The sequence below is a fragment of the Rattus norvegicus genome, chromosome 14 (genome assembly GCF_036323735.1).
Source record: "Rattus norvegicus strain BN/NHsdMcwi chromosome 14, GRCr8, whole genome shotgun sequence".
Taxonomy (NCBI): domain Eukaryota; kingdom Metazoa; phylum Chordata; class Mammalia; order Rodentia; family Muridae; genus Rattus; species Rattus norvegicus.
In genome coordinates, this window is record NC_086032.1 from 20,719,044 (window position 1) to 20,746,784 (window position 27,741).

The window sequence follows — 27,741 nt, forward strand, 5'->3', positions numbered from 1 at the left end:
ATATTTATTTTATATATTATATATAAAAACATTATAATATAAATCAGCATATTCATAATATATTATAAGATGTTATATTAATATATTAATATATTAGTGTATTAATATAAGTTAACATAATTATACATTTGTGTATTATATATTTATATGATAATGTATGAGTATGTATATATTCATATATAATACATTATATTTATGGTTAAGAATATGTATTTATCTATAAATGAATATATAAATATTCACATATAAATAACATCTGGTTATTCCATGTGAATGGTACTTTGTGAAGTCACTTGATTCCAGGCTTGTTGTGACAGAAATATTCAGTAACATTTACAATCTCAACTCCTGTGTCTGTTCCTACTGCTCTGTAGGCATTCGTATATGAAGCATTGGCTTTGTTTGATGCCCTGCAAGGATAACTAGGCTCTCAAAGGTTCTAGTGCTTCTCAATGCCCCTCTTAACCTTCTGCTATACCTAATCCCCTGTCTTTTTCTTCTTTCGTTCACTTCCTATAGAAATACTGAATTTATCTTGTGAGTGTTCACAGAAAAGTCTTTAACCTTTATTAGGTTTGACTTACTTATGATGCCTGTGCAAGGCAAAAACAAAATTCACCCCTTAATATTGCAAATATATACAATGTGTAAGAGAAGAAATGGGGGAATTTATTCTTTCTCTTTAGGTCTAGTATTGCCAGAGCACGTGTAAGACTGATAAACTCCTGCCCCAAACACATAGGTTTTTTTGTGCCATGTATAATAAATATCATGTGTTTTTTTCTGCTTTTGTCTGAATAGTGATGTTGTTCATGTGTTACAAATGTGTTTACATATGCACAACCTAGATATAGATTCTTGTCCCTGGGAGCTATTAACTGTACATTTATGTCCATAAAACATTTTATATGATTTTTAATCCGTCAAATTGGCAATAGCTTAAAACAAGAATGTGATTAGTCAAAGAAAGTAGCAGCTCTGAAAATCCTCTAAATGTGCTGCGTTCCCCCCCACCCCACCCCACAATCCCCATCCCCCACCCTACAACCCCCACCCTCCCACCCCCCACCCCCCACCCCCCACCCCCCAACCCCAACCCCAACCCCGCCGTGTATTCATGTAAGACTCCTTTTCTCCACGTTGCAGCTTTGTCTGGGAAGATGTTTATGGTTTGCATCCCAGTATCCTGGTGCCTTCAGTTTCTACTAGGCAGGGCAGCGGAGGTGTCAGAGGGAGGAATGAAAGTGAAGTCAAAGTGATGGTTGTTGACTTTCCTGATTCATTCTGAGACCAAACTAATTGGGGTTTGCACCTCGGTGAAATGAACCGGATAGGACTTATTTGTGAATTTCCTTGGCTCTCTAATGATAGATTTGTTTCAGCTTTATCCTATGACTATAAGCAGTAGGTTCATAATCCAATTTTACTGGAAGGTAAATCTTCAGGATCCTGCAGGAGGGAAACATGGGAGCCTGCTAAAAGGAGGCACTCTAGGAATATATTTTTCTTGTTTTTTTCTTTTTCATCGATTTTAAAAAATATTTAACTGCCTTCAGGTGCTTTGCTCTGCTGTGGCCTTGTAGAAATACGCTGTTTGGGCTGTACTAGGCTTCTTGCCTGAAGCAGACTGAAAAGAACAAGAAAAAGAAAAAGAAAAAGAAAAGGAAAAAGAAAAAGAAAAAGAAATAGAAAAAGAAAAAGAAAGAGAAAGAAAAAGAGAAAGAGAAAGAGAAAAAGAAAAAGAAAACTGCTTTCACCTGTAACAAATAGTATGAATGCTTGTGATATTTATAAAGGAGAATAGCAAAAATTAGTCATAATCTCATATATAACAAAAATGGGAGGCTTTAATTTCAACTTATTTAGTTTCAGCAGTAATCAGACATGAAACCTGGGTACAGAAATCAGGAAGCACATGACCAGTCGTATTTTGGTCATGCGGAAAATTAAAAGACTCTCTGGCTACAATTATTTGGTAATAGATGTAATTACACTTGCGGGGAATTCGGTGGTAGTAGATATGCCAACTTGTCTTGCGATGATATAGCACCAAATAAGGAGTAGAATTTGTTCCGTGTTTTCCTGGCTGCCCTTCCTTTCCCCTGTCTTCTTCACAGCAAGTTCGCTCTTGCCTTTGCAGTGAGTGGTGAAACAGCACCGTCTTCTGCTTTTCTTTTCTAGTTGAAGCCAGGAGCTCCCAGAGGGAAGACAAAGGGCTTCCTTGTCGATCACAACTATTTCAGAGCAGTAAGTTCAGAACAGATGTACTCTTTTATTCATTTTGTTCTACCTACTATTAGAGCAAACATCCACTGCACCCTCTCCTGAGTCTTTCAAACTTAAAACAGCAACCGGCTTTGTACAGCTCAGTAAACAACTGTAAGCCAGTCATTAGTGTTCAGGCTTCACTGCTCAAAACAACTCAGAGAACCGGGCTTCCATTAATTAGCTGCTGTAGAAACACAGTTTAACCCTCCAGCTCTTATTAAGAAGTGCTCGGTAAGTAATTTACGATGTCTGTTGTTTAAATGGCACAACATTCAACTGAGAAACAAGAGACTAAAACCTGAAATGTTCTTGTACTGTTTTTTACTACAAGATAAGTAAACATTTGGAATCCTAACTCTAGATTTTCTCTCTGTAAAGACGAAAGATTAATTTTAATATTTAAAGGTCTGTTGAAGTAGTCTTGTCTACTAAACTTTAGGTTTATAGAATAAAGTTATATTGAAGTGTATTAGTTTTCATCTTTTCAGTATTTCTGTTCATCCCAGGGGAATATTCATATGTAGGATACTACTACGCTGAATCCTATGAGCTGTGGTTAGAAACAGGAAAAGAAGGGCTAGGCCGGAGTAATCAAAACAAGCTGCCTTCTGTATTGTTCTCAGAACTCTCTACCATGGAAAAACGGTGCCAATAGTAGTCAAGTGCATTTGCCACTGAGAGCTAGTCCATGTTACTTTCTAGAATATTTTGGCTATTTGATATATTTTACATACATGGGTTTTTTTTTCCTGTCACAGAGTAAAAAAAAGATTACTATGGTAATTATCCTTGACTTTCAGGAGATTTCTTATTTTCTAAAAGATACTCATACAGGAATTTTTTAAGTGCCCCTCCCTGTCACTGTCTCTGTAAGGATTCTTTATTCACTATTCTTTCTATTCATTTCTTTCTCCTTGGATTCACTTTAATACCAAAGCACCATGGTACCAAGGTTACACAGAGCACAGCTCTCTGGCAGCTCAAGGGATGTGTGCTGCCCTACTAACTGCAGCCATGGGAATGTTTTAAATGCAAGAGTTTAGATGTATTCTCAAGCAAAAATTTGACAGAGTAAAACACGTGGACACTTTTGGTTAAGAATCATGAATTTTGTCTGTGGGTAAATGCTGCAAAATTACTATTTTTCAGATAAGGGTACAACTGTTTTTCTCAGCCATATGAAAGTTTGTATAGTTAAAAATTTGAAGCCAGTCTTCTAATAATGGTCTGAAATTACAATTTTATCATTAACGAAATGTAATATGTCAGCGATCAGGATTTATCAACTATCATGAAGTTAAAAATCACTGCATCTCCAATGTAACATCAAGCTGGGATACTCTTTAACGTCACTTAGTACTGTCATGTAATATCTACATTCCTAATACCAAAGAGGTTTCATGTAATTTAAAAGGCTCAGTTCTGTTTTGATTTTCATAAGGCTTTTCCCACTTTATGAGAGCGCACGGTAAGTGAAGGGGTCTGAAGGTACCTGGAAGAGAATGGGGGACAAGAGACACAAAGAAGGGCGTCAAAACAAGAGTCTGATCAAGGCGACAACTTTATTTTTCCCCAAGGCTGAATTTATACCATAACATGGGTAACAGAGGGAGGGGGGAAGTAAGAAACATTTACACAGGCCAAGGATACAATATTTGTGTGGTCAGGGAGTAGGCTGATGTTGACAGGTTGTCAGAAAAATCACAGGTTTGTCATATCTACTAGTCAGCAGGATGTTGGTCTTTCAGAAAGGTTACAGATCATCACATTCTTGACGTCAGATGTATTTCTCAGCAAGGTCACAGCTTTATCACATTTTTATTTATTTTGACCACCAGATTTGTATTAGTCTTCTGCAGCTGGCTGGGGATTTTCTAAGAACCCAGTCATACTTAGTTCTAACCATAATTATAACATTAATAATGGAGGGCTTCAAGGGCATCAATCCCAACAGCCTACTATATGTGAATTATACATGTCATTCACTTATTTAATGTATATAGTGATATTTTGTGTGTGTATATCTGATACCAAGTGTGTACCTGATGCCAGAGAAGTCAGAAGAGAGCACTGGGTCCCTAAGAATAGTAGTTACAGAATTTTGTGAGCTGTGACATGGGTACTGGGTGGTGACCGTGAGTCCTGTGCAAAAGCAACAGGTTTCTGTTTGGTTGGTTTTTGTTTGATTTGTTTGGTTTTTAGACCACTAAGCCACCTCCCTAGACCCATTATTCCAGGGATGTTAGTAAATTTGTGTATTTATTCTTTGAAACTAAGAGCAATTTAGTCTTGTTTTCTGAAAAATGACATCCATGATTCTGAATGAGCTTTTGCAACTAACTTCAAATGCTACTTCTAAGTTGCTTTCAAAAGCCTTTAGCAAGATGTCAAGGTCTTGTTACCCTTCAAAATCTTCGTATTTCAGACTGTCAAACACATGTTTCCACAAGGCAATTCTCTGTTTCTCTGAGAAATCTAATACTAGGCTTCTTCTTCTTTTTTTTTTTTCCATCTTTATTAACTTGAGTATTTCTTATTTACATTTCGATTGTTATTCCCATTCCCGGTGGTTTCTGGGCCAACATACCCCAATCCCTCCCCATCCCCTTTTCTATGGGTGTTCTCTTCCCCATCCTCCCCCCATTACCGCCCTCCCCCCCAACAATCCTTTTCACTGGGGGTTCAGTCTTGGCAGGACCAAGGGCTTTCCCTTCCACTGGTGCACTTACTAGGCTATTCATTGATACCTATGAGGTTGGAGCCCATGTATAGTCTTTGGGTAGTGCTTTAGTCGCTGGAAGCTCTGGTTGGTTGGCATTGTTGTTCATATGGGGTCTCAAGCCCCTTCAAGCTCTTTCAGTCTTTTCTAAGATTCCTTCAAAGGAGATCCCATTCTCAGTTCATTGGTTTAATGATGGCATTCGCCTATGTATTTGCTGTATTCTGGCTGTGTCTCTCAGGAGAGATCTACATCAGGTTCCTGTTGGCCTGCACTTCTTTGCTTCATCCATCTTATCTAGATTGGTGGCTGTATAAATATGGGCCACATGTGGCACAGGCTCTGAATGGGTGTTCCTTCTGCCTCTGTTCTAAACTTTGTCTCCCTATTCCCTCCCAAAGGTATTCTTGTTCCCCTTTTAAAGAAGGAGTGAAGCTTTCGCATTTTGGTCATTCTTGAATTTCATGTGTTCTGTGCATCTAGGGCAATTCAAGCATTTGCGCTAATAGCCACTTATCAATGAGTGCATACCATGTGTGTTTTTCTGTGATTGGGTAACCTCACTCAGGATAATATTTTCCAGTTCCATCCATTTGCCTATGAATTTCATAAAGCCATTGTTTTTGATAGCTGAGTAATATTCCATTGTGTAGATGTTCCACATTTTCTGTATCCATTCCTCTGTTGAAGGGCATCTGGGTTCTTTCTACCTTCTGGCTATTATAAATAAGGCTGCTATGAACACAGTGGAACATGTGTCTTTGTTATATGTTGGGGCGTCTTTTGGGTATATGCCCAAGAGAGGTATAGCTGGATCCTCAGGTAGTTCAATGTCCAATTTTCTGAGGAACCTCTAAACTGATTTCCAGAATGGTTGTACCAGTCTGCAATCCCACCAACAATAGAGGAGTGTTCCTCTTTCTACACATCCTTGCCAGCATTTGCTGTCACCTGAGTTTTTGATCTTAACCATTCTCAGTGGTGTGAGGTGAAATCTCAGGGTTGTTTTGATTTGCTTTCCCCTTATGACTAAAGATGTTGAACATTTCTTTAGGTGTTTCTCAGCCATATGGCATTCCTCAGCTGTGAATTCTTTGTTTAGCTCTGAACTCCATTTTTTGATAGGATTATTTGTCTCTCTGCAGTCTAACTTCTTCAGTTCCTTTGTAGAGTGCATGCATTTTATCTTAAGTGGATTCTGAGCCAAGAGTTAAATGCACAACAATTAGACTGATATAGATACCAGACAGAGGAGGCTGGGTCATTTGGCATTTCCAGAATTTTCAATCTGGATAATTCTCAAGTGAGAATAAATAAATAAATAAATAAATAAATAAATAAATAACTGACATCCTAACTTTTATGAATATATACCATGGAAATACCAATTACATTTACTTAGTAATCACTTAGTTATTAAACATCAGTTAAAGGACTATAAGATTTTACCTAGATATGAAAACCTAAACTGTGTTTCCCTGATATAGCTAAGAAAGAAAATTGAAATGAGATTGAAAGTAACTCTGTTTATGTTTCATATTTTGGGCATAGTTTTTGCTCGCAAGTGTGGTAAGATGTTTACCATGCCCTTGAAAGTAGGCATGAACAAGTGGACCACTTGAAACTGTCCATACAAAGAAGACACCACTCTACTGGTTGTTTTTGTTTGTTTGTTTGTTTGTTGTTTTTTTTGCTATTGTTCTTGTCATTCTGTCATCACAACAAAGCAGCTTTACCTGTGAAGAGGAACCCCTCTTAGGAAAACAGCCCCCACTGTCTAGTGGCGCAACCTGGGGTGCCCTTTGCTTGATGACAACTACTTGTAGGTTGGGCACCTTTGGGCTGATGGTCCATAGTGCTTTAAGGAAGCAGCCTGTCCAAGGCAGAGGAAGTCAATAAGTAGTACTTTTTCAGATGCTCGGCATCAGTTGCTGTCTCTAGGTTCCTGCCTTGAGTTCCTGTCCTGACTTTGTTGGGTGATACACTACAAGTTCTAAGAAAAAAATAAATCCTTTTCTCCCTAAGATGCCTTTGGTCCTTGTGCCTTATCACAGCAATATCAACTCTGAGAAATTCACTGAGAGGCTCCTTAAAGTATAGACACATAAATGAAAGTATCTGTCAACATGCCATAAACTGGAAAGGCAAACTACAAATATGGGAATTATCTCAAATGTTAGCATTTGGCAGAAAAAAAGTAAATGGAAAAAAGATATATTCAGACTGTGTGGTTACATTAAAAAAAAGAATAATACTTCCTATCTAGTGCTTGCCTTGATATATATTGGTGTTTTATACTAATCACCTCTGAGAACATTTTTTAATTATTGGTTCATTATTAATGAAATATGTACTGATTATAGTAATAAAGTGAAGTGGGCTATTTAGATATCTGCATGGTTTGTGCCCTGGTTCAATGCAGAGACAACATGTTCTCTCTTATTATTCTTTGGGGATTTTAGGTCTTTATTTTTAATAAATTATTCAACAATACTCTGGAGTAGAGGTTCATTGGGGTGCGGAACAACTGGACTTAGTTCTGTGTGTCAATACCTGTTATGTAAATGTTTACTGCTTAATAACTATGAGCCTTCTAATCTCCATGTACACTCATTTTATATTCAAGTCACTTCAGTTTTATTCATTTTCTACAACTGATAGAATTTTATTATTTTGTAAAGTTGAATAATATTTCACTGTACATATGCATGCATATATACACAATTTGTTTTGTTAAATTCTGTTGAACATCTAGGTTGATTTTGTATTTCATCTCTACTACCAATAAACCTCTATCAAACACATCTAGCTTTTATTTTAAGAATGTACTTTATACAAAATAACCAGTACATATGTAAATAAATCTACCAATCTCCAAAGATTAAAAAAGCTTTTTAAGAAGTTCTTTCAAAAAACTATCGAACAAACAGTATTCAAACTACTATTGAAGTAATTGTCGCCCTCTGTGAAACAGCAGAGACCCAGCAGACCATGACAAATATATTCAATATAAAAATAAATACCATCCCCTCTTTTCTAACACTGGCCAGAACGGTTCATAGGGCATTCTCTTCCATAGCAAGAGACCAACATCCAATGGCATATACTGTGTATAGATTGATAATTCTGGGCTCAGGCCCTGAAAAACTGCCCACAAGCAAATGAGATAAGTCTCCTCTGCCTAGATAAATAAAGGGGCCACAGAGGCTACAGAATGAGGTGGATGGAGGCAGCATCTCAATAAATTATTCACTATCCATACAGCTATCCTCAATGACCCCCAAGGTGAACAATGGAGTGGGAGCAGTTAACCTAGACCAAGCTAGTAGAAAGCTTGTCCCACCTTACCTAGAGAGTATGTTTAACCCAACACTGACAGAGAGCAATCCAGAGCTTAGCACCAAGACTAAGCTTGTATCAGCCTACAGTGACTGGGCATGCAACCCATCTATTTAAAGGGAAGGTCTATGTCAGGTCCTAAGACTCTACGGAGTTCAGTGTCCTCAAACAGGAAAAGGTAGTCAGTGCCTTTCACCAGCATGTATCAATCATATTTGTCCCATACATTCTTCGGGGTTTGTTTGCTATTTTAATGGGAGGTCTCACTATTTAAGCTTTGGCCTGAAGCTAGACCAAGCAGGCCTTTAACATGCTACTCTTCCTCCTTGGAATACATATTTATGTATATCCTGGACATGTATCTGTTGTTTTCCATACTGACTATATTATTTATATTCCCCATATACTACAATTATATGAATGCAGTTTTTTCTCTATATCATCTCTTGCATTATTTTTTAAGTTTGTGAAAATAGGCAAAATAAGCAGGAGGTTGGTATCCCACAGTATTTCATAACTACACTTTTCTGATGAAAATTTAGTGTAGTAGTAGGAAACATGGCTCTTTTCCTACATATAAAAACAATTATCAAAGCAGTGTAATTGAAGCATTTTGTTACAGAGATGAAGTGCTAAAGGTTACATAAGTCAAGGTAATGACTGTCTTACTTTAAATTTACATGAACTAACGTTCACAAATGCTATCTCAAACTTTTATAACTTAGCTAACATTTTAATTAATTACATTCTGACAAAATGTTCTAGAAATATAAGAATATCCTGATCAAGTGTTCATTATTTTCTTGTTTCTAACTCTGTGGTTTATTAAAGTATGTAATCTGTTCTTCAAAGCACATTAGCTTTACTAAAAGCATAACATTAGAAACAAAACAAACTCAAGTGATCATTTTTAATATTTCCTTTTTGACAAATAATATAGATCAAAAATATGAAAAATAAAACTCTGGATAATACAATTGGTTTATGGAAGAACCTAACACATCTGCCTCCTCAGGACTTCCAATGTCACTCTCAGAAAGATTTAGACATCCTATCTCATCATTATTTTAGGTTAAATATTAGTAACATGCAAAAGATTTATGTAGTACCAAGATAGTACTGTATAGAGAATAATGTATTGATTGTCATGAGTTTGATATTCACTTTGATGTCTATGGCACAAAATATCTTTAGTTTTAGCATAGTCCAACAGTAGATAAGAAAAACCATAAGCCACTGGTCAGTTAATAATTGACTAAGAGTAACTGTTAACAATGCGCAAAACCTGGAGATGTTTCTAAGGTCTTATGATTATCCCCCTGAGGAGTTTATACTCATAGGACATCTTTCAAATAGGTAAACAGGGGAGTGACCTTTGGGAAATGAACACTGCTCAACATTTCCTGAGCTTACAACAACTTAATCTCTTTCTCACATTAAGTTGTGGACTACCCCGGGGCATCATTCTTTTAAGGATTTTCTTTTTTAGCCCTTATTCTTCATTTGAGCAAATTCATTTAAAGCTCCTAGGATTTAAAGGTAAGATAAACTTGATTGTATTTCTTCCATAAATATTTTGGCTGAGAGTTTTTAAGGTGTAGATACTGTAAATATGGAATTTAAATTTATATATAATATTTGAAAGTTCCAAGAATTATAAAACACACTCCTGTGATCTAAGTACCTTATTCTGTGTTCTGTGATCCTCAGATACTGAATCAAAGCACAGATATTCTACAAGGTCTATAGAATAATACCGAAACTATCTTATGGTATTTCAATATTTACTCAGAAATGACTCTAGATTAAATCTTACTTTTAATATAATTTAGTAGACTCTATGGGTATTAACAGAACAAAGATCATACTTTAAGAAATCATTAGTAAGGTAGCCTTATACTTTCTAAATCATTCCATAGACTCTTTAATATACTGTATTCAATACAAATATGTGAAGCTCATTATTATGGAATGGAATGAGGAAAACCAACCTCTTTGAGATAGCATATTCTTCCCCAGATTCTTATCAGAAAACCATGCCACTTCACCTTTATTATTCGTTTGCCAAGAACCTTGGCATAACTTGGAGTTTCTCTTGTAACACTTTGTAATATTTGGTGGTCCAAGTCTTAAACTACAAATTTAAAATAGTTAACACTACAGGACCTACACTGTCTTGTTCTAAGTCAAGTTCTGCCATTTGTTGATAGCAAGTTCTTGGGGGAGGTTTTTCAAAGGGTACTTAATTTTCTCACCTTTCCCCTCCTTACGTAAAATGGGATAGTTGGAATTGACACATAAGAACCTTGTATGAGGGGGTTGGGGATTTAGCTCAGTGGTAGAGCGCTTGCCTAGCAAGCGCGAGGCCCTGGGTTCGGTCCCCAGCTCCTAAAAAAAAAAAAAAGAAAAAAAAAAGAAAAAAGAAAAAAGAACCTTATAAGAACTGAATAATATACTTATTGTGCATGTTTATGACCTAAGTCCTCTGCATGTTCTGTCACGGTTATATAGCTTGGTATTCTTATTGGACTCCTAACAGTTGGAGTAGGATTGTCTCTTAATTTTTTGTCTGCTTTTGGGTCCTCTTTTCTCCTACTGGATCGTTTTCTCCAGCCTGAATTTTCAGGGAGGTTGCTAGTCTTATTGCAATGTGATGTGCCATGGTTAGTAGATATCCCAGGGAGGCCTATCCTTTTCAGAAGTGAAATGGAGAGGATCTGGGATGAGAACTAGGACTAGGGTGGGACTGGGAGGGGAGGAGGAAGGAGAAACTGCAGTTGGGATGCTATGTATGATCGAAGAGTACAAGCTAAAAAACCAAAAACCCTATCAGGAGCTACTACTGAGACTATTGGCGTAATTCTGTGTTGTATGGAGATAGCTGAATCCTATATGGCCAAAAAATCATAGGTAGGTACATCATGTCTTCTGCTGCAAAACTGCAATATTTCATACAATTCCTTGTTTCCTAAGAGTTACATTGTCCCCCATGCAGAGGAAATCTTTTCAAACTCCTTCCTGCCCTGGTATTCCCCTATCCTGGGGTATCAAACCTTCACAGGACCAAGGGCCTCTCCTCCCACTGATACCCGACAAAGTCATCCTCTACTACATATGCAGATGGAGACATGGGTCGCTCCATGTGTACTCTTTGGTTGGTGGTTTATTCCCTGAGAGCTCTGGAGGGGAGGGGTCTTGTTGTTTGATATTGTTTTTCTACCGATGGAGTTGCAGACTCTCTCAGCTACCTCAGTCCTTTTTTTCTAACTCCTCCAGGGGACCCCATTCTCAGTCCAATGGTTGGCTGCAAGCATATGTCTCTCTATTACTCAGGTTCTGATAGAACCTCTCAGGAGACAGCTATATTAGGTTCCTGTCAGCATGCACCTCTTGGCATCCCCATAGTGTTGGGTTTGGTGACTGCATCTGAGATGGATCCCCTCTCAATGTCCTTTCCTTCAGTCTCTGCTCCACATTTTGTCTCCATATTTCCTCCTGTTAGTATTTTTCTCCCCCTTTTAAGAGGTACTGCAACATCCACACTTTGGTCTTTCTTCTTCTTGAGCTTTGTAAATTATATCTTGGGTATTCTGAACTTATCGGCTAATACCACTTACCAGTGAGGGTATATCATGTGTTTTTTTTGGTGATTGGGTTACCTCACTCAGGATGATATTTCCTAGTTCCATCCATTTGCCTAAGAATTTCATGAAGTCATTGTTTTTAATAGCTGAGTACTACTCCATTGTGTAATTGTACCACATTTTCAGTATCCATTCCTCTGTTGAAGGACATCTGGGTTCTTTCCAGCTTCTGGCTATTATAAATAAGGCTGCTATGAACATAGTGGAGCATGTGTCTTTGTTATATGTTGGGGCATCTTTTGGGTATATGCCCAGGAGTGGTAGAGCTGAGTCCTCAGGTAGGTCAATGTCCAATTTCCTGAGAAACTGCCAGACTGATTTCCAGAGGGAGTTGTACCAGTTGGCAATCCTACCAATAATGGAGGAGTGTTCCTCTTTCTCCACATCCTCGCCAGCATCTGTTATCACCCGAGTTTTTGATCTTAGTCATTCTGACTAGTCTAAGGTGGAATTTCAGGGCTGATTTCATTTGCATTTCCCTGATGATTAAAGATGTTGAACTTCTGTAGGTGCTTTACAGCCATTCGATATTCCTCATTTGAGAATTCTTTGTTTAACTCTGTAACCCATTTTTAATAAGGTTATTTGATTTTCTGGAGTCTAACTTCTTAAGTTCTTTGTATATATTGGCTATTATCTCTCTATCAGATGCAGGATTGTTAAAGATCTTGTTGCAATCTGTTGGACGCTGTTTTGTTCTACTGACAGTGTTCTTTACCTTACAGAAGTTTTGCAATTTTATGAGGTTTCCTTTGTCTATTGTTGATCTTAGAACATAAGCCATTGATGTTCTGGTCAGGAAGTTTTCCCCTGTGCTCATGTGTTCAATGCACTTCCCCATTTTCTCTTCTATTAGTTTCAGTGTATCTGGTTTTATGTGGATTTCCTTGATCCACTTGGACTTGAGCTTTGTACAAGGAGATAATAATGGAATGATCAATTTGCATTCTTCTACATGCTGGCTTTCAGTTGTACCAGCCCTATTTGTTTAAAAATGCTGTCTTTTTTTCCTACTGGATGATGTTTTGCTCCTTTGTCAAAGATCAAGTGACTATAGGTGTGTCAGTTCATTGTCTATCATGATCAAGTAGGCTTCATCCCAGGGATGCAGGGGTGGTTCAATATACTGAAATCCATGAATGTAATCCACTATATAAACAAACTCAAAAAACCACACGATCATCTCATTAGATGCTGAATAAGCATTTGACAAATTTCAACACCTCTTCATATTAAAAGTCTTTGAAATATCAGGAATTCAAGGCTCATACCTAAACACAGTAAAAGCAATATACAGTAAACCAGTAGCCAACATCAAACTAAATGGAGAAAAACTTGAAACAATCCCACTAAAATCAGGGACTAGACAAGCCTGACATTCTGTCCTTACCTATTCAGTGTAGTACTCCAAGTCCTAGCTTGAACAATCAGACCACAAAAGGAGATCAAAGGGATACAAATTGCAAATGAAGACGTCAGCATATCACTATTTGTAGATGATATAATAGTATACTTAAGTGACCCTAAAAATTCCACCAGAGAACTCCTAAACCTAATAAACAACTTCAGCAAAGTGGCTGGACACAAAATTATCTCAAACAAACCAATAGTCTTCCTCTACTCAAAGGATAAACAGGTTAAGAAAGAAATGACACCCTCCACAAGAGTCACAAATAATATGGAATGCCTTGGTGTGACTCTAACCAAGCAATTGAAAGATCTGTATGACAAGAACTTCAAGTCTCTGAAGAAAGAAATCAAAGATCTTAGAAAATAGAAAACTTCCCATGCTCATGGATTGGCGGGATTAATATAGTAAATTCCTGAAAGCAATCTAATGCAATGCAATCCTCATCAAAATTCAAACTCAATTCTTCATAGAGTTAGAAAGAGCAATTTACAAATTCATTTGGAATAATAAAAAACTCAGGATAGCTAAAACTATTCTCAACAATAAAAGAACTTCCTGCAATAAAATCACCATCCCTAACCTCCAGCTGTATTACAGAGCAATAGTGATAAAAACTATATGGTACTGGTACAGAGAGAGGCAAAAAGAATTAACTTTTCAAAACAGTATTGCTATGTTTTCCTGTGTGATTGCAATTCCAAATCAATTCTTATTTGTTGGTGGGGAGAGAAGATATTGTTGCTTGGGAAACACAAAAGTCTCCAGATGCCAACACATAAATTTATATTTTTGTGTTAATACTTTGAGTTCTTTTATGTAACTTTGAATCTTTTATAAAATATCATAGTATACATATTTAATTTGCAATTAATTATTCAAAAACTTTGTACCACACATTTTGAAAAATGTATCCTACTTATGTCTGTTAAGGATGGTTTGAAGGGAATTTGAAGGCTTAAGGGGATAAAATAATGGTAGTGAAACACAATTTCAGTTAAAGTCTCTTAATATCGAAAATGAATTGGTTCCAAGACCTCAAGACTCAAAATCGTCAGGTGTTTTGGTTCTTTGTATAATGTCTAATAGTTGCATATATCTTAGTGCATCCTTTTGAAAGGTTGAATCATGTCTACTACTGACAATGCCTACCATGTATATATTATGCAGATAGTTGCTATATCATATTGGTGATGAATTAATGGAAGGAAAATATCTGTAAACAATCTAATGCATAGGTGACTGAATGTGTTTAATAGAATCCACAGGTGAAGATGGCTAGCTATTTTATCTACAGACTTCAGAATTCTGACTTTGAATTCTTCTGCTAAGTACTTCTCTTCAGGTTTCCATTGCCGAGAAGAGATACCATGACCAAGTCAATTTTTATAAGAGACAACATTTAACTGAGGCTGGCTTATAAGTTCGGAGGTTCAGTCCATTATCATTTTGGCAGGAATCATGGCATCCATCATCCAGACAGACACAATGCTGGAGAAGATGAGAGTTCTACATTTGGTTGTGATGTCAAACAGGAGAAAACTGGCTTCCAGAAAGCTATCAGGACGGAGAGTCTCAAAAGTCTACCCCTATCGTGACACACTCCCTTCAATAAGGTCACACCTACTCAAACAAGGCCGCATTATTCCTAATAGGGCCACTTACTTCATGGGTCAAGCATATTCAAACTGCCACATTCCACTCCCTGACAACTATAAATTTGCTCAAACACATGAATCTGTGGAGGCCACACCTAGTCATAGTATAACAAAAACATGTTTAGTCCAACTTCAAAAGTTCCCATAGTCTATAGCAGTCTCAACAGCGTTAAGTGTCAAAAGTTCAAAATCTCTTCTGAGATTCATCCAAACACTTAACTGTAGTCCTCTATAAAATCAAAACAAAAAGCTGATCACATACTCTCAATAGCACAGGATATATATTAACATTCCAAAACTTTATAGTGAGGAATCACTGGACTAAAGTAAAGACCATGAACCAGCTAGGCAAAGTCCAAATTCTGCATCTCCATGTCTTATGTAAAAGTGATCTTTGTGTCTCCGGCTGCATCCATCTTTGCTGACTGCAATAAACTTCATTCCCTTCGGCAGGTTCCACTTCCTGTTAGCAGCTTTCCTAGGCTGGTTTCCCATGGCGCTGACATCTCTAACATCACTGTAACTTCAATGTTACAGCTTCTTGTTCCAATGTCTGGGATCCACACATAGTCCTCTGGGCTCCTCCAAAGGGCTTGGGTCACTTCTCCATCTCTGCCCTCTGTAGCACTCTAGATTCTGCTTGACTCTACTCCATTACTGTTATTGGGGATCATCCCATAGTACTGGCATCTTTAATTTGCTGCAGCTAGGATTCACCAATAGCCTCAAAAGGCTCTCTTCATGGTGTCAAGCCTCAACTTCTTTGCATGACCCCTTCTGTCCTGGGCCATCAATGGCAACTGAGGTTTTTGCCCGTTCACCAATGGCCTTCCTTGTCCTCTCAAAGCCTACACCCATAGTTACACATTTCCTCCAATAAATTCATATCTACTCCAATAAGGCCATACCTCCTAATATTGCTACTTACTCCTTGGGCCAAGCATATTCAATCCGCCGCAGCACTAATTGTTGGGGATCTTTTCTAAAACATAATATTGGCACTGCTTGTTAGGCATACTTTTAAAAGAGTAATACAAAGTCTCAGTTTAGATAAAATTTTAAAGGTAGATTTTTTTAAAGGAAAAAACAGGGTGCCTTAGCTCATGTTAAATTGGAGGCAGGTATATTTTAGAGAAGGAGTATTGGTAGATTTCAAGTTCTTCTCTTACCTAAAACAGGTAAGAGAAACAAGAGAAGTATCTTCATCTAGAGTCCTGTTAAAAAAAATGGTGGAGAGGCCCTTAGTCCTGTGAAGGCTTGACGCTCCAGTGTAGGGGAAGGCCAGCGGCATGAGGCAGGAGTAGGTGGGTGGGGGAGCACCCTCAGAGAAGCAGGAGGAAGGGGCATAGGAAAGGGGACTTTTGAGGGGGAAACTGGGAAAGGGATTAGCATTTGAAATGTAAATAAATAAAATAACCAAAAAGAAAAGAAAAGAAAAAAGAAAACAGGGTCATAGTAATGAGTGCTTCAATGTTTAATGGACGACGTGCAATGTATCTTCAATCACCTAACTTTAAGCTTATTTTTTCTTTTATCCTTTGGCTGTTGTTAGTTCTTGGTATTTTATTTTAATCTGCCTTTCCCTTGCTTCTCTCCAAACCCTCTTATAGGTCCCTGCTGTCCTTCAAATTCATGGCCACTCATTTTGCCAATGGTTATTGCATGTATATAAATATTTATGTATGTAAATATGACTAGATAAGTCAAAATAATGTTACCTGCATGTGTAACCAGTGGACAGTGGACAATCACTGTGATCTTCTCAGGGAGAGCCACCTCTCTTACTTCTAGTTTTATTCAGTTGCCTATAGTTCTTTGTGTAGGAATGTGTCCTGTGATCCTTTCCCCATGCATTTGACATCTTCATTGGTGTCTTATTATAATTGCTGCTTTGTGTAGGAATGGGTCCTGTGAGTCTTTCCCCATGCATTTGACATCTTCATTGGTGTCTTATTATAATCGCTGTTTTCTCTGCTAAATCTTGCCTACACCCCATGTATACATTTTCTCGTATTTGTAGCCTGTCATGTATAATTTAAACAATTTACCAGTTTACCTTGATATTTAAAGGAAGGTCATTTTAATTCTAATTTATGCCCCCCCCGTTTTTGAATGTAACTGAGTCAAATAGTTCAATTTTTCTTGTTTGAGGAAACTCCAGTTACTTCATGATTCCATAAATCGCATCACTTTACTTTCCTGCCAACAGTGTATAAGGATCTCCTATCTCTACAACTTTGTTAGAATTTATCCAGTATGCGTATCTTTAAACAAATTTCAACCTTATTGGAATATTGCAGGAGACCCCTGCACATCGTTTTCCCAGATTCACAAGTTGCTTACATTTTGTTCCATTTGCCTCATGGTGACATATAATTATATTGGAGTAGGAGACATTATTTTCCTCATGCCTAAATAAATCAGTGTCTGCTTCCTAAGGGAAAAGAAGTTACCGTATATAGCAAAATCAAGGAGAACTATGTCACTATGGGACTTGGAATGAACTGATAGCCCCATTTTTTAGAGTCTTCTCCTAACTTCAATTGCAGTACTTTTACTATACACCTTGAAAGTATTTACCATAGCATATGCTACTGATATGCAGATGAAGTGTGGTAATATGTTATTTATGAATGGTATGAATGAAAATAAATGTTTCTCTGTTCATTTTATTTTCTTCTCTTGATGATAACACACCTAATCTGAGCTCGTTGCTCTGAAGTTTGAGAAATGACATTGCTGTTGAATTAGTAACGTTTTAAAGTTGATTGATGATGCCATTTGTTAAGATCTAGTCTTACCAAATGGATAACAAGCTGGATGTCTTCAGGAGGGAGTTAGTGGATGTTCAAGGGATCCCCCTCTTTTGGAGCATCGCTGAGCAATGGTCGCAAGTAGAGTCATTTGAAGCCCGACCTGATGACATTTTGATCTCCACCTATCCCAAATCTGGTAAGAACTTTTGATTTATTCACTATAGACAGTTAGTTAGTCAGTAACCCATACTCACGAACCTGTTTGCTTACAGATCTTTGCCTAGCCTGAGCTGAATTTTCTGTTAAAGAAGCATTGTGGCTTGCTGGGGCAATGTTGCCACAGATTATATAACTTCACATTCACTTCTGAAATGCCAACAAGTAGCCTATGAATTTACTTGAACCCACAATCAATCAAACTTCCTAACTAATAAATACTCTAATAGCAACTTTTCTCTATATTTCTACTTAATTCCCCAAGGGGGGGCAACTAAACTATAATTTAGGATATTCTGTTCTGCCATGATTAATCAAACCCCATATGATTACAGCATCTTAGGAATTAAATAAATGTACTATATGACACTTTGGTATAGAAAAACAAGGTAGTTTTGGCCATTTTTCTTCTCTGTCTCTCTCATTTACTTTCATCATAATTAAATTTCCAAGTTAGCAAACAAATTATTGAGTTTAGTTCTAACACTGTACACATGTATCATTCATTTCTAGTATCTGGAAACCATTGACACCATGAAAAGTATGGACAAATACATTTCATTCATTAAAAAGTTATAACATAGACTTAGTATATTTCAGTGTTTCTGTTATCTTTACAAGAACAACTAAGTTATTTTTCTGATTTCTTTCGATATTCTTTCAATAGAAATGCATTATTGACCTGATAATCAAACAAGACATATGATGTTGAGTATACAATGTTCGCACATTTTTTTATGTACTTGTTCAAAGGACTGGTGAGACATAATATCATACTTGTCAGAGTGAATCATGGTACTGAGGTCAAACAGACTCTATTCTATGTAGCATCCTGATTATTACAGGCTAAAGTTCTTTGTGGCCTCTTTTCACACTTCCAATATATGTTGATCATCTTTACCTGATAATCCCTTCAAGTCTGAGTTCTAATGATTTTTTAATATATATTTATAGAAAATATATGAACATATAATTTCATCAAAGTGGGCTATTCCCTCTGCCCATCCTCCTTGGAGTACAGCTCAAATGCATTTCGGAATATTTTGATTTAAATCAAACCATTTTTGGAGTAGGATAAAGGATGTAGAAATTATACCCTTCTTGTTTGTTTGTTTCAGACACTACAAAACAGCTCTGCCTCTTTTGACTTTCTCGTGTTATTTTCTACAGAAATATTTAATTTCTTCCATTTTCCTCTTAGGAACAACTTGGATCAGTGAAATACTGGACTTGATCTATAACAATGGGGATGCAGAGAAGTGTAAGCGGGATGCAATATACAGACGAGTACCCTTCATGGAGCTCATCATTCCTGGAATAACAAATGGTATTTTCTCAGAGTTTTCACTTTTACTATCACAATAAATACACCTGTGCTCTTAATATGTGTGAAGGAACCAGGAACAATGATAATACAGAAAGAAGAAGCACTATGAAATCCTTAAGTGTCTAGAGGAGAAGTTAGAATTTGGTTAGGTCCCATTTACATAATGTTAACATCTACCTCTTAATCTATCTTGAATCCCTTAATGTATGGAAGTCTATTTTTAATTAGTGCATCATATTACGTGTGACACACAGACATATTCAATGATAAATATTGTGGGAGTACATTTCTTTGCATTTTTTAAAATCTTGAAAAGATAGAAATGGATATTGTGTCGTGTAATTCCGTCATAGAGTTTGAACATGAGAAAGGTAGAAGAGCAATTTGAAATATTTTCATCCAATCTTTTCATATTATAAATGAGATAAAAAGATGAAGAGAAAACCTGGAGACTGGTTCAAAGCTGCTCTTTCTGCCCCATCTTGTATTATAAACAAGGAATGTTTTTACAGACAGATGTGGAGATCGTTATGCCCTCATACTTACAAAGAATAAGTGAGCCCATTTAACCATGACTTTTTACAATCCATATTCTCAGAGATTTTAGGAAGATAGGAAGCTGTTGGTCCACTTAGCCAACAAACTGCAACTAAGAAAAAGAAAAAAAAGAACTTTATTAAGCCATTAATGATTAGAAGATCTTAGGTTGAATTGGAAATAAGCTCTGTGAATGTAAGCGTATTATTCAATCTGTTAATGTATATGTTTGTAGGTGTTGAAATGCTGAATAACATGCAGTCTCCTCGACTGGTGAAGACACATCTGCCTGTTCAGCTGCTTCCTTCCTCATTTTGGAAAAACGACTGCAAGGTAGCAAGTGAAAATATTCTTTTTTGTCTTTTCATTTCTTTCATCCATTTTGAATTTTTTGATATTTGTATATAATTACAACCTTTCTACCTTCCATTTCCTCCCTCTAATGCCACCCATACACTCTTCATTCTTTTTGTGCATTGAATTCTTGGCTTTACTCCTTTAATTGTTGTTTTACACACACACACACACACACACACACACACACACACACACACCATACACACAATACACAAACACCCCCACACACACTATATACAGACACTCACACACATACAAATAGAAACACACATACACACAGATATGTAAGATCAAAGAGGAATGTGAAATATTTTCATTCAGTCTTTCATATTGTAAGTGAAATAAAAAGATGAAGAAAAAGCCTGGAGATTATGTGTCCAAGGCCAAGGTAACCTGATATGGTCACAAGGAATTAAGTCAGGTCAGATTGGAGAAGCCACAACACAACTGAGACTGTGGCAATTTCTTTGAGAACAATCAGATTTTGTATACCTTTATCAGAAACATAATACAAAGAAAAATTCCAGGATCAATACAGTTATAGTTGCTAGAATACAATGATGTCTGCAAGCTACACAGGGCACAGAGGATTGATGCCAAAGACCAATATTTCTGCCAAGTTTTCATGCTTCCTTGACTACTAAGGGAATATACAGAGAAACAAAGTGGCCTGAGAAAGAACAACTCAAGAACTTGAAAGAACAGTGTGCCTCAGGAGCCATGGTCTCTAACCTGAAAAACCTATGACGCATGCCTCTCAAGGCAGCTCAGCCAAGCACAAAGCCGTGGCTTCCCACAATCCCTGCTATTTAATGTTCTAATTTCAGGATATGCAAGCCAATCTTTAAAGAAGATACGGAGTACCAAATCAGTCTCAAGGTTTCCCAATATGCGGTTAAAAACCTCCCAGCTACATTTCTCTGAAACAATGTTTAGAAGTCCAATCAGAGACAGAAAAAGAATGACCAATAACCATTGCCAGGTTTTGTGTAACAATGGATGAAGGGGATTCAATTAACTTTGAGTGCTTGAAAGATCACGTGACCATAATTGCTCGGGGAACAATTGAATGATCAGTGTAGCCACCAAGATCTGAGTCATTTACCGTAGCAGAAATGTTATTTTTTTCTGGTCGTCAGAGTGGAACACGAGTTAAAAAGGTACATAAGCCTCAAGTGTTTCATCATGGACGGATGCATTCAACAAACCCAACGTAGCAAAAACCCAGCAAAGCTGCAGTTCCAGCCTTCCCCTGAGATTTCACCAAGTACGCTCAGTCACTAGTTTCTTCCTCGGAATCAGGGCTGCTAGGCAGATTCTGTTCTTCATGGCTCAACAACTTTGTTGCCCCACTTTGTTTTCACCGGGTGGAGCTTTTGTGGACATTAGGATACATCTTTTGAAGGAACAAGTCACTGTCAGATTGTCTCCCATTCTTAATCTTCTCACCGGCCCTTCAACTACTTTTAAAGAATTGGTGTTTGTACAATACCAGAACAGATTGATTAAAATTTAGAGGAATTGACAATTTTATATAATTCTACAAATTAATCAATGAATATTTATATTTATATATATTTGTAGATTAGAAGTCTATAAGCAATCCAGCAAAATATGTAAATAATATTTTATTTACTATGAATGATTTAAAATTATGTAGATTCATACTTTTTATGATTTTAACTTACTAATTTTTTAATGCACAGAATTTGGAATTGAGTTTCATGAATATTTAGGAAATGACCATATGTATGAAATCCTACATACTTCATTGCCAGCACTCCAAAAGTTCAGTTCCAACAAATTTCTAGTCAGTAACCTTTTTGTTCTCACATTAAGTTACGTTGCCTGTTTTCCTGTTTTCATTTTTCTCAATTCACATGTGAAAGCTGTTCCTTTATATGAATTTATTTGTTCTGCTGCACTATAAGAAACAGACCAACTACCTTTCTAGATATGCAATTCTCAAATTCTATTCTAATATAAACTGTGGAAACGAAGCCCAAAAGTCTAAAATGCTTAATTCAGGTTAAAGTTGAGGACTAATAACATACTGCACCAAAAATATGTGACCACTTAAGAGTCTACTTATAAGGAGTACTGTTGATATATGGCTGAGTTTCTGCTAGTTGTCAGCAATGGAAATAGTGTTGCTTTGCTTATTACATGTCTTTTAGTGATTGTCTACATATTTAGAGATGGAATTATCGTAACCTAAGGTACTCACTGGCTTGTGTAGTAGATATTTTAAAATAGTATTTGAAGTATATAAAGTGTGGATGAGCAATGGTGACTAGGGAACTCCATACCTTCATTAATGTGAAACAGGTCAATCATTTTGAATCACACTGTGCAGGAGGCAATGTTGTACTTCCTTACTAATTAGATTAGTGCCTTTACTATGGCTTACTGAATACCTAGATATCTTCACTGAATTATCTATTCTTTCCCCCCATTTACATAAGGACTTCCTTCTTTTTCACTCAGAGAGAGAGAGAGAGAGAGAGAGAGAGAGAGAGAGAGAGAGAGAGAGAATCTTACAGTAATGAATATCAACTAGAGCCTAGAAGGGAGAATGGTTTATTTTTTAGGTGTTTGTAGAGACATCCTCAAAGCATCCCTCTATATTAAAGCAAGACAAACGCATTTTGCAAAAGGTTGCAGATGATGTTGCTAGATGCTTTTGGGATTATTGCCCCAGTCTATTGAAATTGAAATAAGAAATAATTAGTGATGCTTACAGGGTTTAATGTTTATACCGAAATTTATAAGCTACAGCATTCATCCTATAGGGTCCTATGACTATGTCCCTTCCAAACCTATTTCAGTCCACTCTCTTCCTACACTTGTCCATTTCCAAGCTCAAACAGGCTACTGTCTGTGACTTGAGAATATGAAAGTTCTCACTTTGTTTATCAGTTGGAAGAGCAGGAAAATCTAATCATAGCTGTCTGAATGTTTCTTTCTTCACTTGATTTCCTAGGAACCATGTTCACTCCATGCATGGCTAATCTTCAAGTGTTAAACTTGCTTTGAAGAAGGGCAGGAACAAGGAATTTCAGTAAATGAGTGCTACAAAACAGTTTCCCTAGGGATATCCTGACAGATTCTCTCCTTCCCTCCCTTCCCCCTCCCTTCCCCCTCCCTCCCTCCCTCCCTCCCTCCCTCCCTCTCTTCCTCCTTCCTTCTCTCCCTCTCTCTCAATATCTCTCTGTCAATCTCTCTCTCCTCTCTCTCTCTCTCTCTCTCTCTCTCTCTCTCTCTCTCTCTCTCTCTCTCTCCCTCTCTCTCTTCTTTCTTTCTTTCTCTCTCTCTCCATAATGTTTGGATGTGGGTTTCTGTAACTGCTCCCATCTGCTGCCAGATGAAACCCTCTGATCATGACTGGACAAGGTACCAATCTATAACTATAGCAGACTATCATTTCATTGATTATTATTTTCTTTTTGTCAGTAGTGTTTTGTTCTATCCTAGGTCTCTGAGCTACTCAATCTCAGAATCCTGGACATCCACACATTGTAGAGCATGGGCGCCCTCCTCTTCTCATAGCCTGCAGAATACCTTCTCATACCAAAGACCCTAGAACATAGGGGTAAAGGTTCTAGTTCTTATTATAATCATACTTCATATTTTAAGAAATAGTCTTTTCAATGGTTAAACAGAGATGTGCCAGAAATGAGAGATGAACTTTTGTGTATTTAAACAATATACTATGTTGGGCACATGTGCACAAATACCATACCATTATTGGAATTGTAAAGAATGAGTAAAAGGTAAGCTATGTTAGCAATACTTTAAAACTACTAAATTACAAAAGTAAACGTCAACATTTCCTTTGCCCATATAGATGATTTATGTGGCACGGAATGCCAAAGATGTGGCTGTTTCTTACTATTATTTCCACCAAATGGCAAAAATGCACCCAGAGCCTGGCACCTGGGAAGAGTTCCTCGAGAAATTCATGGCTGGGCAAGGTGAGTACAAGTGTTCCTTCAATTATGATTTCAATATCAATAGTTTTTTCCAAGGCAACATTCAGTTTAAAATATAAATCTTACATCTAAACATTTTTTAATTGAGATTTTTTTCTATTATTGGTTATTTCTTTATATTACATTCCAAATGTTATTCCCTTTCCCGGTTTCCCGGAAATAAACCCCCTATCCTGTCCCCCTCCCCTTCTTCTATAAGGGTGCTCTCTTCCCCATCCACCCTCCTACTACTGCCCCCCCCCAAGTTCCCCTACACTGGGGGTCCAAACTTGACAGGAAGAAGGGCTTCTCCTTCCATTGGTGCCCAACAAGGGCACATAGAACGCTGGAGCCATGGGCCAGTCCATGTATAGTCTGTGAGTAGTGGTTTAGTCCCCAGAAGCTCTGGTTGGTTGGCATTGTTGTTATAGGGTTGCAAGCCCCTTCAGCTCCTTCAATCCTTTCTCTAATTCCTCCAAAAGGAGTTCTGTTCTCAGTTCAATGGTTTGCCTGTAGCAGTTGCCTCTGTATTTGACATGCTCTGGCTATGCCTTTCAGGATAAAGCTATATCCAGCTCCTGTCAGCATGCACTTCTTAGTTTTATCAATCTTACCTAGTTTTGGTGGCTGTATATATATATGGGCCACATGTGTAGGCACTGAATGGATGTTCCTTCAGTCTCTGCTCCAAACTTTGCTTCCATATTCTGTCCTATGAATATACTTGTCACCCTTTTAAGAAGGAGTGAAATATCCGCACTTTGGTCATCCCTCTTCTTGAGCTTCGTTTGGTCTATGGATTGTATCTTGGGTAATTCAAGCTTTTGTGCTAATATCCACTTTTCAGTGAGCGCATACCATGTGTGACTTTCTGTGATTGGGTTACCTCACTCGGAATAATATTTTCTACTTCAATCCATTTGCCTATGAATTTCATGAAGTAATTGTTTTTGATAGCTGAGTAATATTCCATTGTATAGATGTACCACATTTTTTGTATCCATTCCTCTGTTGAGGGGCATCTGGATTCATTCCAGCTTCTGGCTATTATAAATAAGGCTGCTATGAACATAGTGGAGCATGTATCCTTGTTCTATGTCAGAGCATCTTTTGGGTATATGCCCAAGAGAGGTATAGCCAGGTCCTCAGGTAGTCAAGTCCAATTTTCTGAGGAACCTCAAAACTGATGTCCAGAGTGGTTGTAACAGTTTGCGATCCCACCAACACTGGAGGAGTGTTCCTCTTTTTCCACATCCTTGCCAGCATCTGTTGTCATCTGAGTTTTTGATCTTAGTCATTCTGACTGGTGTGAGGTAGAATCTCAGGGTTGTTTTTATTTGCATTTCCCTGATGACAACATCCCTAAGGATGTTGTGCATTTCTTTAGGTACTTCTCAGTCATTCGATATTCCTCAGCTGAGAATTCTTTGTTTAGCTTTGTACCCCATTTTTAATATGATTATTTGATTCTCTGGAGTTGAACTTCTTGAATTCTTTGTATATATTAGATACTAGCCCTCTATCAGATGTAGGATTGGTAAATATCTTTTCCTACTCTATTGGTTGCTGTTTGGTCCTAATGACAGTGTCCTTTGTCTTACAGAAGTTTTGTAATTTTTTGAGGTCCCAAATGTCCATTTTTGATATTAGAGCATAAGTGTTTTGTTCAGGAAATTTTCCCCACTGCACATGTGATCAAGATGCTTCCCCCACTATTTCTTCTATTAGTTTGAGTGTATATGGTTTGATGTAGAGGTTCTTGACCCACTTGGATTTGAGCTTTATACAGGGAGATAAGAATGGATCAATGTGCATTCTACTACATGCTGAACTCCAGTTGAACCAGCACCATTTGTTGAAAATGCTCTTTTTTCCATTGGATGATTTTAGCTCCTTTGTCAAAGATCAAGTGACCATAGGTGTGTGAGTTTATTTCTGGGTCTTCAATTCTATTCCACTGATCAACTTGCCTGTCTTTGTACCAACACCATACAGCTTTTATCACTATTGCTCTGCAATACTGCTTGAGGTCAGGAATGGTGATTCCCTCAGAATTTCTTTTATTGTTGAGGATAGTTTTAACTATCCTGGGTTTTTGTTATTTCAAATGAATGTGCAAATTGCTCTTTCTATCTCTATGAAAAATTACTTGGAATTTTGATGGGGATTGTACTGAATCTGTAGATTGCTTTTGGCAAAATGGCCATTTTTACTATATTAATCCTGCCAATCCATGAGCATGGGAGGTTTTTCCATCTTCTGAGATCTTCTTTAATTTATTTCTTCAGAGACTTGAAGTTCTTGTCATACAGATCTTTCTCTTGCTTGGTTAGTTACACCGAGGTATTTTATGTTATTTGTGATGATGATGAAGGGTGTCACTTGCCTAATTTCTTTCTCAGCCTGCTTATCCTTTGAGCCGAGGAAGTCTACTGATTTGTTTGAGTTAATTTTATACCCAGCCACTTTGCTGAAGTTGTTTATCAGGCTTAGTAGTTCTCTGGTGAAACTTTTGGGGTCATTTAAGTACACTGTCATATCATCTGCAAATAGTGATATTTTTACTTCTTCCTTTCCAATTTGTATTCTTTTGACCTCCTTTCATTATCTGATTGCTCTGGCTATGATTTGAATACTATATTGAATAAGTAGGGAGAGAGTGGGCAACCTTGTCTAGTTCCTGATTTTAGTAGGATTGCTTCAAGTTTCTCTCCATTTAGTTTAATGTTAACTACTGATGTGCTCTATATGGCTTTTACTTTGTTTAGGTATGGGCCTTGAATTCCTGATCTTTCCAAGACTTTTATCATGACAGGGTATTGAATTTTGTCAAATGCTTTCTCAGCATCTAATGAAATGTTCATGTGGTTTTTGTCTTGGAGTTTGTTTATATAGTGTGTTACATTGATGGTTTTCCACATACTGAACCATACCTGCATACCTGGGATGAAGCCTACTTGATCATGGTGGATGATCTTTTCTTTCCACATGGAAAGTTTTATTGAGAGAAGAGTAGAAGATGAGAGGATCAGAGACTGGCCATGAGCATGTGGAGAGAAGGGACAGAGGGAAAGAGGAGAAGAGGACAAGAGCAAGAGAAGAGAGAAGAGTAGATGATGGTTTTGATGTGTTCTTGGTTTCTATTTGCGAGAATTTTATTGAGTATGTTCATAAATATCCATAAGGGAAATTGGTCTGAAGTTCTCTTTTTTGTTGGGTCTTTTTGTTGATTTGGTATAACCATAATTGTGGCTTCACAGAAGGAATTTGGTACTGCTCCGTCTGTTTCTATTTTGTGGAATAGTTTGGACAGTATTGATATGGGGTCTTCTATGAAGGTCTGATAGAATTCTGCACTAAATCCATCTGGTCCTGGGCTTTTTTTGGTTGGGAGACTTTTAATAACTGCTTCTATTTCTTTAGGAGTTGTGGGGTTGTTTGGATGGTTTATCTGATCCTTATTTAACTTTGGTACCTGGTATTTGTCTAGAAAATTGTCCATTTCTTCCAGATTTTCCAGTTTTGTTGAATATAGGCCTTT

The 27,741-nt window shown here is 37.3% G+C and overlaps 1 protein-coding gene across 2 annotated transcripts in view; it reads left to right on the forward strand.

The window, feature by feature from the left end:
* The first annotated feature begins 1,386 nt into the window (after positions 1–1,386).
* The window catches only part of Sult1d1 (sulfotransferase family 1D, member 1), a 35,066-nt gene continuing 8,711 nt past the window's right edge, over positions 1,387–27,741 (forward strand). Inside the window, exons 1-5 of one of the 2 annotated variants that reach the window (XM_039092368.2) lie at positions 1,387–2,247; positions 17,826–17,988; positions 19,210–19,335; positions 20,108–20,205; positions 24,077–24,203. In XM_039092368.2, the coding sequence (XP_038948296.1) occupies positions 17,841–17,988; positions 19,210–19,335; positions 20,108–20,205; positions 24,077–24,203 (499 nt within the window). In that variant the 5' untranslated portion in view covers positions 1,387–2,247; positions 17,826–17,840. Of the gene's footprint in view, positions 2,500–17,825; positions 17,989–19,209; positions 19,336–20,107; positions 20,206–24,076; positions 24,204–27,741 lie in introns of both variants that reach the window. The other variant, NM_021769.2, reaches the window with a different exon arrangement.